Source organism: Tenebrio molitor, chromosome X, assembly GCF_963966145.1.
Source record: "Tenebrio molitor chromosome X, icTenMoli1.1, whole genome shotgun sequence".
NCBI classification, from domain to species: Eukaryota; Metazoa; Arthropoda; class Insecta; order Coleoptera; family Tenebrionidae; genus Tenebrio; species Tenebrio molitor.
This window is the reverse complement of record NC_091055.1, coordinates 1,547,986-1,561,808: the sequence shown is the minus strand read 5'-3', so window position 1 is coordinate 1,561,808 and position 13,823 is coordinate 1,547,986. Positions and strand designations below refer to the sequence as shown.

The following is a 13,823-nucleotide window of genomic DNA, read 5'->3' as shown; positions in this document are numbered from 1 at the left end:
TATGGATGTGTTGTTAAGTAAACACGTATAGGATTCATCTCGTAGGTATTCAATTACTAGGGGTTTAGTGAGTGTGCGAACTGTATTAATGGTGTGAATTTCGCATTAATGTCAATAACACGTCAAAAATATGTCATAAATCCCTTTCCTCCAGTTGGTTTCGGGAAATCGAAGGCCACCTTCAACCAGTACATTCATCAGCTCGGTTTGAACCCTCGCAAGACATCCTCCACATCCGACGTCTGAAATCCGAGGATGCTGGCAGGTGGACTTGTAAAGTATCTAATAATTTCGGAGAACAAAGATTAGATATTCATCTTACCGTCACTGCTCATTTAAGTGTGCATGTTCTCCCTCAGCTACAGGTATTCGATGGAATTTCATTTATCTCTGACGTAAACACAATGAAATCCTCAGGTAATAAACTCCGGGGAAAGTGCAATTTTCAATTGCACCGTTTCCGGCTCTCCCGTGGGACGTATTCACTGGTTCAGGAACGGCGAACCTCTCCTAACCGAAGGAAATAGAAAAGTTAAGCTATTAAGTCCGCTGGTTTTAGCTGTATACGGAGTAACACGACATGACAGAGGAATGTATCAATGTGTTGTCAAGAATGATAGAGAGAGTTCTCAAGGAAGCGCCGAACTTCGCCTAGGAGGTAGACATTAAATAATGTACATTAGGTTTAAAACATTTACCGCAGTATATTTAACAGCTGACAAATGAGCCTTACATGCACAATAAATTTTAATTCTCTCAGATCCCGTTCGTTTACCACGAAACAAGCATAATTGAATTTCAAAATAATACATGCCGCGTCCGCATGGTTCTTCTTGAGTACCACTTCTATACAGTCATGTATACAGGGTGTTATTGAAATGTGTGACCAAATTTTAACAACAGGGTGCGGAAATTTTACCTACGAGGTTGTGGGACAACGTAGACTAAAAGCAATAAAAAAAAATTGTAGCTCAAAAAATAAATGTCATTTTATTTTTTGACATGGAATTTTTTAAATATTTTTTCCGAGTTCTACATGAAGCCAGTAGCTCGTGGTTAAAATTTGGTCACGCATTTCAATAACACCCTGTATATAGAAGATGATTAATTAAGTCATTAGTTTTGATATTTAACTGGTACCAAATGCAATCAGTTTGTTAATCCGGTTGATTGTATTTTAAAAAATATGTTGATTAATATGTACAAAAGTAAATGATCGATTATTTTTGATAGACATTTTGTAATTTTTACTTTAACGCTTTTTACATATATTTCGTCGAGCGAAGTGATCTTCTTGAAATTTCTTTTCCAAGTACATTTTCCTGGTGGTTGGAGATTAACTGCGCCGCTTTCCACATGTTGGCGAGAAATTGGTGTTGCTCGCTTCGGTGTATTTACTGATTAATGAAACCAAAAATTAATGACAGTTCATAAACTTTGCTTCTTCATATATCTAGCTTCCTGTATTTTTTAACAGTTGACCTAAAACAGAAATAAGTTTAAAAAAAAATGTAATTACAGACATGTACTGTAGTAAATTTCTAATTAATAATATCCTTCAACTGAATGATTTGGTCTTTATTTTACAATTACATTCATTGGCATAGTCGGCACAGATAAACATTAAGTTGATAACGGAATTAGTACACGTCACCGAAGGCTTTCTCAAATTTTCACGTAAGCTGCAATGACAGCTTTAACACAGATTAAACATTCACGCATATTCGGTGCGATTCTGATTTTCGTCTAATTCAGGATTGCTAAGTAACAACATTGCTATCTCTGCAATGTCGATAACAATTTTATGATTTTCTCCTATTCTATCTACAAATTTGAGCAATGATTGTTGTTATTGCCACGGTTCATCATGAATATCGTTATTTAACAAGTGTCGCGCATGCGCAGTGTCCTTGGCGCTAGTGGGCATTGCTCAAAAGTCAAACTCGCGTCAATTTAAAAATGAATTCTTGACGTTCTTCTGCTAATGTTAAAAAAAAGGAGCAAGCAATTTCCAGCAAATACAAATACACTGGTTTGAAAACTATCAGCTCCAAAAAAAAAGGAACTCTATTAAAGCAGGAACTTTGTTTTTGTTTAATCAGTCAACGTTTTCCATGAATTCTCGAATTTCTTCAAATACATTTACAGCTAAGTGTTTGGTGAGCCGAAAAATTTCCACATATTTTTCGTCAGGGACTTCCATAGGATTACTTCTATCTCTTATCAATCTATATTCAAATCTCCATCTAGCCCTGAAACCACAACAGAACTTCGTAATAGCAAAAAAGTATATATTATTCAATTATTGGACCTATATACGAGTATGTATTACACTTACTGATTCTCAGCATTTTCCACGTTATTTTGAAAATACAAAAGAAAATTTGCTACCATCAATAGTCGATTCAATAAAGCGCAAAAATCGCTAAAACTTCTTAATCCTCAAGAACAGCTCCGATTTTGACGATTTTTTTTTTTTGAAATGTGTGTTTTTATATATTATTTGAAATCAGAAACATTTTGGTTAGGGCACATAAATATTTCTATTGTTTAAACAATAATTTTGCTATTTATGGAAAAAATTCAGTTTTTCACGATATTTATTCCAAATGGAATATTTTATATTGAAACTCTAGTATAAAAAGTAGTTGTTAAGTTAGCATTTCTAGAGGTGGCTCGGTGGCCGCATGGCTGTCGGAGAAAGTACTCCGAGGTCGCGGTCCCGATGCTAGTGGGTTCGAATCCCACCGAAGGGGGAGGATTTTTTCAAAGGAAGGAACCTCCGCCGGGCCATGGATGTGTGTGTATGTCTCCTCGGGGCTGACGGTAGGGTGGTGGAAGGAAGATCAACACTCTTTCGGCCACCACCGCGAGGTCAGCACGGGTTCGAGTCCCGTCGGGAAAAGGCGCCCATGGGTGTATAAATGTTGTTGTGTATGTCTGTGAATGTGAGGTGCAATGGGCGTGGGTGGCCGGGGAAAGTGCCCCGGAGCCCCGTCGCATCACCTGAGAAAGGCAAAAAAAAAGGAAATTGCAAAGGAAAAAGCGGCCGACCGAGAAGGTACCGTAAAAAGCCGTATGGCTAAAAACGGGAATGGCAATTAAAAAAAAAAAAAAAAAAAAAAAAAAAAAAAAAAAAAAAAAAAAAAGTTAGCATTTCTAGTAAAAATTCAATTTTTACTATATAAAAATGCCGTAAAATGAGAATCGAGAAATACGTATTATTTACTATATAGTTTTGGTACTACTACCTGTACCTACTTGTACTAAACAGCACAATGGATATGTAATTAATAATTAATTCATCATTAAAGTATTTTGAAAATTCGTAAATATATTTTCAAATCTGTTTGTTAAGGTGAATCGCAGCCTGCTATCGTTGTAGTTCAACCAACACTCACTTTCACACATCACATATTAAACATAAAAGATTTTTCCTATAATCTCCCTCAAAACGTATCATCCCTTATATTAAAAATGTTAAATGTAAAAGCCATAAGTAAGAAGAAGAATGCTGGAATGAGGAAAACGACTAAATCGTCGCTACATAGGTATATGTATAATATTTTTGAACAATATAAAACGGATGTTAACGATGTTAGCAAGTTTTTCTACATAATTGTTGGTGGTATGATACTTCACAGATTAAAACATCAAACAGCAAAAATAAAAATAGATTTATTAATGCAAAAAACTCACCGAAAATAATTTTGAGCGTAGTCAAGCAGAAAGTGATGCTGATCTTTCCTCATGTAGCTGTTGTACAAGAGGATATTGATGTGTTAGTGTTATTAATGAATAATGACTCCATCACCAGATGATAGAGGATTGTACTACATATTTAAAACCACGAAGAAATAATGTCTAACAGTGAGTTTAATCAATGAAAACAAATTTAAACCAGCTTTTAAATATCAATAAGGAGAATTTTCGGAAATAATTATAAATAATGACAACAGAAAGAGTGGAGTAATAATCCATATAATAAACGATGAACCGTTCCTATACAAATATTCAGAGTTAGGTATTTTACATTTTCTCTTCCTTCTTGTCGCGGGACGTTATAACCGCACTGTTGCCAAATAGTCACCTCCGTGATTGCCACATCTGCAACGGTACGTATCATAAAATTCTCGTTTCACAAAACTATTCGCTGGCTTTTCGACTAACAGAACTCGGAGGCTTAAAAAGTTCGTCGTGTGGGCAGTTAATGGCAAAAAGCTGACAACCTGCTAAATCGATTAATTATGTATAGGTGAACTTCCAAAAAAAAGAGTTCAAAAATTGTCGGGTCCAAAAGGGCGTTATTCAAAATTTTCGGCTTATGTAGCGTGTCAGATAGCCGATGTTCAAATATTTTTTTGGTGGAAACTTTGTAATATTCTCTGTAGCCGTTTGGTTGTAAAAAAATAAACAATTTTCAAAGAAGCATTGTGTCTTATGGGAAGTGCAAAATTGAAATGGCTGTATCTCTGTTCCACGCTCACCAAAAATTCGTTAATTTTGCCGTGTTTTTAAGTTTCTCACTCCATTGCTCGAAAACTAAGCCTCAAATCGAAAAAATGAATTCTTTAAGAACTGAAGACCGACATTCACTGATTACGATGGTTTTTGTTATTATAATTTCGACCGAATATTAGTCAAGTTATGATTAAAAAACTAACGTAGCAACAAAATCTCTAAGCGATTAGAAATGCGAACAGAACAAAACAGAGAGGTGCGGGAGGGTGATCCAGGTTGGCGCTTATTAACCCTATAAGATTTTGTTGCAACTTTAGTTTTTTAATCATAACTTGATTAATATTCCCTCAAAATTATAATAATAAACACCATCGTAATCAGTGAATATCGGTCTTTAGTTCTCAAAGAATACATTTTTTCGATTTGGGGCTTAGTTTTGGAGCAATGGAGTGAGAAACGTAAAAACACGGCAAAATTTACGAATTTTTGGCGAGCGTCGAACAGAGATACAGCCATTTCAATTTTATTCTTTCCATAAGACGCAATACATTTTTGAAAATTGTTTATTTTTTTACAACCAAACGGTTACAGAAAATATTACAAAGTTTCTACCAAAAAAATACTTGAACATCGGCTATCCGATAAACTACGTAACTCGAAAATTTTGAATAACGCCCTTTTGCACACGACAATTTTTGAGTTCACCTATACATGACCAATCGATTTAGCAAGATGTCAGCTTTTTGCCATTAACTGGCCAAACGACGAACATTTTAAGCCTGCTAATCATTTCGTTTCGCGGCGAGAATTTTATAATTCGTATCATGCGACGTGGCAATCATGGAGCTGACTATCTGGCAACACTGCGTTAAAATGCAGCAGGAGAGCCCACCGGTGGCGGTGGTAAATAGCAAAAAGAAAAATATAATTGACTCGATAATATAATTTGCACCATTGCCCAACGGTTTGATGGTTTTCAATATAAACATTTTTAAATGATGTTTTTATAAAACCTGACGTTGTCAACTTGTAATCATTGAAGGATATTTTTTTCAAACATCGTGGTTTAAGTCATCTATTCCTAAACTGTAATATGTAGATTAGTATGTATTACTTTTTTGGAGAAATAAAGAGAATAATTTAGGTGTGCAAGCTCGAAATGGTTTAGTTGTTTTACACAGATAGACCAGCAACAATTCGTTTAGATTAGAACGTAACATTTAAATGTTTTTTTCAGTGTTTTGCCCTTTTCTAGAAAATCAAGAGTAAAATTATGATGTTTACCATTCAAAAGACTGACATTGAAAAGTAGAATGCAACGGTAAAAAATTCAAAGTCATTCCGTTGCATTAAGGAATATGTGGTCGATTGAGTTTGTTTATTTCTAGAAAAATTAAATTCGTTTTTTCAGTTTTTTTGGGTTTTTTTTAAAAAAGGAAGAAGGTTAAATTATGTAAATTATGATATTTATAGTCTCAAGGAAGCGTCTTGAAGAGTACAAAATTCAATGCCCTCGCTTCTAAGGGGGATATGCAAAAAAAAACACTATCCCCCCCCATCTCTTTTTTTTTCGACTGAGAAAAACTTTAACCTCTGGATTCTTTCCGTCATGGTGCAATTTCGAGAAATTGCCAAAATTTAAAAAAAAAACATATTTTTGTACATAAGGCGATGATTCTTGCGACAGTGGACTATTTTCGCCGAGTTCTATTGAGCGATTCAAAATCATTGTGGATAAATATGGCAACTATGTACGAAAATTTATATGGCAACTGTGTAGGTGGGGTAGAGATGAGTGAGTTTTTTTATTTCATTGCACGTTGACTTGACAATTTTCAAAATTGCGCTACAATGAACTGTCAAAGAAATGTCAAACGCATAGTTAATCAATATAATCAACAAAAACCGTAAAAATAATTACAATCTGAATTCCGTGGATTTTACGGAGTCACCTGTGCGTTGAACAGGAGGGCGAAATTTTGACAATTTTTGTAAATTGTATCTACGTTTCATTAATAAATTCCACCCGATTGTTTTTGTTCCTAGTAAAACTTTTTAGTCGATTATCTCGCAAACTAAGCGTTTTTGACCCCATATGTTCTATTCTGCTTATTTTTGATCATAGAATCAGCCCTGAAAGTTTATTGGTGGAATTCTGACACACTCTGTATAGTCAGAAAATGTTTACATAACCATTTCTGGTATTGCTAAGAGATAACCGTTGAACTAGAATCGCACCGATTATTATTATAGGTACTCAATACCACCAAGGCTTTCGGCATGTTAACTTTAAACAGTTTATTTCAACTACGATTTGAGGTTTTTGAATTTGCGATCGTAGATTTATACGCTAGTGTTTCAACACAAGTAACTTGTAATACATACCTTGTCTAATTCGAGTAATTTTATTCAAAACCAAAATGTTTATGTTAATAAATCACACACATTAGTGACAATCTACAATTGAATCTATGTACTTTTAAAAGAGAATGTTTTAAATTGTCGCGGTGAAAGATTGTTGCCTGTTTACAACGTTTTCAACAAATCAATGGTGATGCTCGACATTGAAGCTTTACATTCAAACACGCTGTATAATATAATAACAAACATCAAAAGCACCTTTTAATAAAGCATTAATTTATTAAGTTAGCACACCTGAAAATTCGTGCCTGTTTGAAATGTCGTAATTTGTTCTCTAATAATATCCTACATAGCAGAATTTAATTTTACTTGTGTAGTTGCTATAGAAGAGTGGTCCTTTGAACATGGTGCTGCTTATCAATAATCAATGGTAATAAAACAGGGTTCGTATGGAATTGTTGGCTATTGTATGTAGTCATTAATTCGGTCGATTGAGCGATTTGCCAGTCCACTTGGCATAGCCGACACTTCAGTCCTTTGAGCAAATTTAATTCGAGCTGTATGGTTTGTTTCATAATATTTTTTATTGTACCGTAAATTAGTCAGATAATACTAAATCTGAAACCTGTTCGTAATAATTAAATTCCGAAGAATTTAGAGGATGATGAATAATTTCCTCCGAGAGGCATCTCCTTATAATGTAAAGGAATTATAACTTCACTATGTACGACGGCTGAGCCAAGGAAAGTTATTTTAATGAAGTGATTTATCACTTGACAACAGGTCCTGACGATATTTTCTTTAATCTCGTGTACAACGAGAAAAAAATTGTTTAATTCTAGTGGCGCGTGAATTGTTCTTCGTCAAGTATGAAATTATTTTATGAGAAAGAAGAGGAAGTATGTTTTAAATGATATATTGTTGACGGAAGTTAAAACTCATTTCCGGTCGGTTTTTCACGAACTGAAAGCGCCTCTGACGGCTGAAATCGTTGAAACGGCGGAAGTTTTCCAAACGGTTGTGCTATATATTAATAACAATTACTGTTCCACCACATTCACACTTCGAAAAATTGAAGAGATTTTTTTATAGACACTGTACCGGAACTGCAATACACTTTTATCGAGCAAGCGATGAGACCCGGACCCCAAGTCTCCCTTCGCTGCTCCGCCACTGGATCACCACCCCCACAATTTCGATGGTTTCTCGACGGAGAACCACTATCTGATGTAACCGCAGGACACCGGTAAATATTTAAATTATTTGCAATCAAATCAAATACGAAACGGCGTATTTACAACCTTGCAGTGGCGGCTTGCGAACCCTGAAAAAATCGGAAAACGATTTATTTAAAATTTACAGGAAATGTACATAACAATAAAAAGAAACATACAGAGATATATCTAAATCTGTACAGATAAATTTCAGTGCGCTGCGTTAACAACCCATAAATTCAAAAATCAAACTACATCTCGCCGATTTCTCTTATCCACAGTAAATTTCATTTTTATGGAAAAACCGAACAAAAATATGAAATCGTAAGAGATGCAAAATCAAACCTACCTATTACTATTTCACAACAATAGTGTACTTCAGTCAGTCTGAGAATTTGAAATGTTTTTTGATTTAACTGTTTTCTCAATTTAGTTGTAGATCGTAAAATTTTATTGCATATTATGAGCAATTAACAGGCACAATGGTTGGATTTGAAAAGGTTGAGAAACGGCGCGTGCCATTTGCCGCACAATGCAAATATACAAAGTATACAGGGTGTTGCAAAATTAACGTATTCCAAGTCGGAGGTCTTGTAGGGAAAAATCTCAGGAATCTCGAAAAAATAAAATAAAAATTATAGGGGGGATCCTTACAAAGATATATAAGTACCATAAAATTTTACGACCTACAACCAAATTGAGAAAACAGTACAAAATCTGCAATACAACCCTGCTTAACTTAAAATATTACTTGCTAGTGGTAAACTAGTACATATTTATAAGCCCCGCAAGATCTTTAACTTAAAGTAAGTAAGTAAGTAAATGAAATGTTACGACCTACAACCAAATTGGGAAAACAGTAAGTTGACAGTAGCGAGTCGCCACTGAAGTCAAGTTAGATGGCTTTTAGTTCACTGAAACACAAATATAAGCAACATAATCACAATTAATTATGTTAATGAAAGAAATTCGCTTTTTGAACGGTTGATAAATTTTTGTCAGGTACGCGATCAGCCAGTATGTTGATCAAAACGGAGATGTGATTAGCCACCTAAACATATCAAACGTGAGGGTAGAAGATGGCGGTCTTTACAGCTGTCGGGCGTTAAATTCGCTAGGATCAACAGAGCACTCAGCTCGGCTCAATATATACGGTATGTTTTATTCATCGCCGTAGAAGACTAGCATTTAATACATTTAGTGTAGGTCCTCCATTCATACGATCTATTGGTCCCGTAAAAGCAGTGGCCGGAGCAGATATAACTTTACACTGTCCATATTCGGGCTATCCAATTGGATCCGTCCGTTGGGAACGACACGGACAAGAATTACCGCTTGATCTGAGGCATCGTCTAGGAGATGGAGGATCTCTTACGATATCGCGTCTAGATCCCTCCGCAGATTCAGGGTTTTATGCTTGCTTTGTCACCAGTAGAGAAGGGGAGGTAGCCAGGAGGGAGATTCAACTTATAGTACATAGCCCTCCGATTTTAGAACCCTTCCGGTTTCCCGCCAGTCTTCAAGAAGGTGGTCGAGCACAAGTCACTTGCTCGGTCACTTCCGGGGACATGCCAATACACTTCGCCTGGTTCAAAGACGGCGAACATATTTCAGCCGCACTTCAGGTAAGTTCCTGTACAATAATATCTATACAAATCGATAAACATACTGTGCAGGTGGAAGAACGAGCGGCGGAGTTCTATAGTATACTTATATTTAAAGAAGTCTCGTCGAGACACAGTGGGGCGTACACTTGCGTGGCAAGCAATTCAGCTGCCAGAGCCAACTATACAGCAAAACTGATGGTCAAAGGTAGGCTTGTTTATTTGAGAGGTTGGGTGAAAAATTTTGGCAAAGGTGCCTCTCAGATAACATTATCGCTTACAAATTTGCATCCTCTGGTCTACTGAAGGATCTACTCGTATTTTCATCCCTACAGTTACTCCCCAGTGGGTCACCGAACCACAAGACGTATCAGTTCTCTTAGGAAATCCAGTCCTCGTAGGATGCTTTGCAAAAGGGTTTCCTGAACCCCAAATAACGTGGCTCAAAGGTCAAGGTAATTATAGTCGACACTAAGTTTTTATTAAAAGACGGAAAATCGATGAGATGAGTCTCCATTAGACGGGTCTCACCTCATCGCCGTCTGACATGGTATTAATATAATCTACAATTCGCACAGGAAAAACGTCAACAAATTATCAACCCCTCTTAAATATACACAGCAGAGCTAACTTACTCGCGAATGGTTCGATTTGGATCGAAGCGGTGAGCCCTCAAGACGAGGGATATTATTTATGTAGAGCCACCAACGGCATAGGATCAGGACTCACAAAGGTCATTTTCATCGGAGTTAATGGTAAAATATTCACCTTAAACTATCTCCTATACCTGTACCAATAAGATGCCCGGGTTTAAATCCGACCACGTAATCCCCACTTTTTATGCCAATCGTCACCACGATCGCTTAATCTTCGACTGCCCTCTGGTTTAAATCCTGGGGCACGGTCATGTAGGGTTAACAAAACTGTATTGTATCGTAAAAGTTAGACTCGAATTTATCGGCTTAGTCTTCACAAAGGTAGAAAGCGATTTGCTTACAAACCTTCTGTGTGGATCTCTTCACTGGTCACTGACAATTTGCAGAGCCAGCAAGATTTGATCTGCCAGCTAAAAATGTGTCGGTGAAGCGAGGCAACACGGCGAATTTGCTTTGTCATGTTTATGGTGACATTCCTATAGAAGTGATGTGGATTCTGAACGGAAATCGCTTAGACGGGAACAATTACAGGTAATAAAAAAAAGTTTCTCCGGAAAAACTGTCAATATCAAAATCCTCCGCTGACGTTGCCTAATAAAATTTATAAGCTCTGAATGACGTAATCTAAGCAAAACGACAGGAATTCGATTATCAGGATCGTAACCGGACGGATCATTTCGAATTAAGCTCAGCCAGGTAGCGTGCATATTTCCATCCCAGGACTTGTACAAAATTAACACCGGAAACTGAATTTAGAACACTTTTTACGTATATTCCGGTTGTTGGATTTTTAAAGTTCCGTCTTCACTCAAGGCGTGCGACCCTTACGAAGACGAATTCATGCAATTACACATTTAATAATTGTCCAAAAATTCTGAAACTCGGTACAGGTCGGGCGTCATATACGCGCACGCGAGAAATCGCGACTTGTAATTAATTTTAAATGACATTTATTTTTTGAGCTACAATTTTTTTAAATTGCTTTTAGTCTTCTACGTTGTCAAACAACTTCGTAGGTAAAATTTCGGCACATTTAAAAAATACACCCTGTATATCATATTTTATAAAACGTACACCAATGCGGTTTCCTTGTTTTAAAGCACATTTCCTATAGGTTACTTCGCATTGGCGTACATTTTATAAAACATGATATACAGGGTGTATTTTTAAAATGTGCCGAAATTTTACCTACGAGGTTGTAAATGTCGTTTTATTTTTTGACATAGAATTTTTTAAATATTTTTTCCGAGTTCTACATGAAGCCAGTAGCTCGTGATTAAAATTTGTGCACGCATTTCAAAAACACTCTGTATATCTAACTAGTTATTGATGAGGTATATTTGAGATTTTTTTTTTTTGTTAATAAATAAAGCCGTAACAGTTTTGTTAGTTTTCTGATATTAACTGTTAATTTACCTATAAAGTTTTTGCACTAAATCTGTACCTGCTAGTGCATCAAACCCTGGTGGCACAATTACAAATTTTGACTTGGTTAGCTAAATAATTCGCTTTTTTATTTAAACGCAAACCAGACGCGTGATTTATGGGCCAAATGGTATAATTTGCCAACAAAAGGATCATTCACTACTAGCCGACCGTTTTGAGCCTCTTATTTACATCTTCAAAATCTAATTGGTGTTTTTTCCGTTGATTTCGTAAATAATTATAGGAAGTGAATCTGGGTAGGTTAGAATAAAAATCAGAATTTGACTTTTTGGTAAAATTTATTTATTTTTATTTAATTAGAAGTTGCGATTTCTCGCGTATACCTACGTATAATTCAGTGGCCACCTACGGGGTCAAAATCTTAGTTAAACGATTGGCGACTTTTCGCCTTTTCAGACTTGGGGATTTGGCTAAATCCTCTGAAACAAATGATCCTGATTACGGTCCTGTCGTTTGCGCTTTCTTTAAAAGCACAATGTATGTTTCAATTTTGGCGGGGTTAATAGATATACAGTGGGCACTACTAATACGGAGAATGGGGTAAAATCGCAAGTCACTATAGGACGAACAGATAGGGAAGATTCAGGAGTTTATAAATGCGTGGCTGAAAACACCTTCGGCCGTAGCGAGCACGTCATTAATCTTGCCGTCCAAGAAAGACCCGATCCTCCCAGTATGTTAGAAGTAATAGAAGTAGCGAGCCGTTCTGTTCGGTTGTCGTGGAGGCGTCCATTCGATGGTAACAGTCCTGTGATTGGTTATCTTGTCCAGTACCAAATCCTCGGACCGAACCAGGACTGGGAACAGCCAACAGCTCTAAATCTAACACTGCCAGCGAGCATCCATTTAGAGTAATAGATACGCGGAAAAAGCGCGCCAGTCTCTTTGAATTTATTAGTTTCAGTTCCGATGTTAGCCCCCAAGAAACCGCCGTGATAGGTGGTCTCCTTCCTGCTAGAGTGTACACAATGCGGTTGCTTGCAGTAAACAGCATAGATCAAAGCGCATTCACCGAAGCCGTTATTGTTAAAACTCAAGAAGAGGAACCGTCCGAGGCGCCCAAAGATGTCAGAGTCGATTCGGTCGGACCTGGTGAGCTCTTCCTTACGTGGGCCGTTCCGGCTAGGGAGAGCTGGAACGGCGAACTATTAGGGTATATTGTGTCTTGGAACGAACACGGAGGCCTTCCAAACCAAACTAAAAGCTTGACGGTTAAAGGCTGGGCCACCACAAAGCTGCAATTAACAGGATTGAGAAAGTTTACTCGTTACGACATTAATGTCCGCGCCTTTAACAGTATCTCAACGGGACCCGCCTCTCCGACGGTTATCGGGACCACGAAAGAAGGGGTCCCGGAAGCCCCACCGCAAGACATAATTTGTTCGCAGATATCTTCACAAAGCATGAAAATATCGTGGACACCTCCGCCGCAAACTCTCCACGGCGGCCTCATTCAAGGATATAAAGTTTATTACAGGCCGCTTCCGAACGAAAATGGTAAAACAGTTTATTGTTAGTCAATAAAAAAAATATTATCGGTTTTCCCCTTTATTGCAGTCGATATTCCGACCACCGGGGAAGTTAAAAGGACCTCCAGCAGCGAGACATATTTACATACTCTCTTCAAATACACGAACTATTCGATTAAGGTTTTGGCTTACACCGGAGCAGGGGATGGTATGATGAGCGCTCCTTTATATTGCGTCACAGAAGAAGATCGTAAGTGCGCACTTATTCCTCTGATCCTTTCTTTTCCAACATTTTCGATTTAGCTTTACGAGATAGCTGCGGGCTTTTTAACAAACTGTATCGCAGCCTCTTAAAATAAAAACACTTCGACACTCGACAACCGAAAAAGTACACTCGCAATTAGATAAACTGGTTGCGAAATTTAATTCAGTGTGTTAGCTAAACTTGAACTTGTGTATTTCATTTGCGGGAGAACACGCGACTTCTCATTAGACATCTTGGAACTGATGGTGGCATCTAGTGGAAAGTAGATCAACTGCTACACGTTTTTCGCACGAATCGCAGAGATCAATAACATGGCAATATAATACGTGACGAAATTTTAAACATTC

General features: G+C 37.1%; 1 protein-coding gene and 1 long non-coding RNA gene across 3 annotated transcripts in view; one reads left to right on the top strand and one right to left on the bottom strand.

The window, feature by feature from the left end:
* The window catches only part of Dscam3 (Down syndrome cell adhesion molecule 3), a 118,032-nt gene that overhangs the window by 91,498 nt on the left and 12,711 nt on the right, over positions 1-13,823 (top strand). For both annotated transcript variants that reach the window (XM_069060482.1, XM_069060483.1), the window contains exons 8-19: positions 155-365; positions 418-658; positions 7,915-8,068; positions 9,039-9,190; positions 9,243-9,661; positions 9,713-9,848; positions 9,976-10,095; positions 10,219-10,395; positions 10,683-10,827; positions 12,249-12,593; positions 12,647-13,239; positions 13,300-13,461. In XM_069060482.1, coding sequence (XP_068916583.1) covers positions 155-365; positions 418-658; positions 7,915-8,068; positions 9,039-9,190; positions 9,243-9,661; positions 9,713-9,848; positions 9,976-10,095; positions 10,219-10,395; positions 10,683-10,827; positions 12,249-12,593; positions 12,647-13,239; positions 13,300-13,461 — 2,855 coding nt within the window. The remainder of the gene's footprint in view (positions 1-154; positions 366-417; positions 659-7,914; positions 8,069-9,038; positions 9,191-9,242; positions 9,662-9,712; positions 9,849-9,975; positions 10,096-10,218; positions 10,396-10,682; positions 10,828-12,248; positions 12,594-12,646; positions 13,240-13,299; positions 13,462-13,823) is intronic.
* Positions 133-13,675, bottom strand: LOC138139901 (uncharacterized). Its single transcript, XR_011162403.1, has 3 exons — positions 13,404-13,675; positions 323-1,482; positions 133-270 (listed from the first exon to the last, which is right to left on the bottom strand). It is a non-coding gene; the product is annotated as an uncharacterized lncRNA (long non-coding RNA).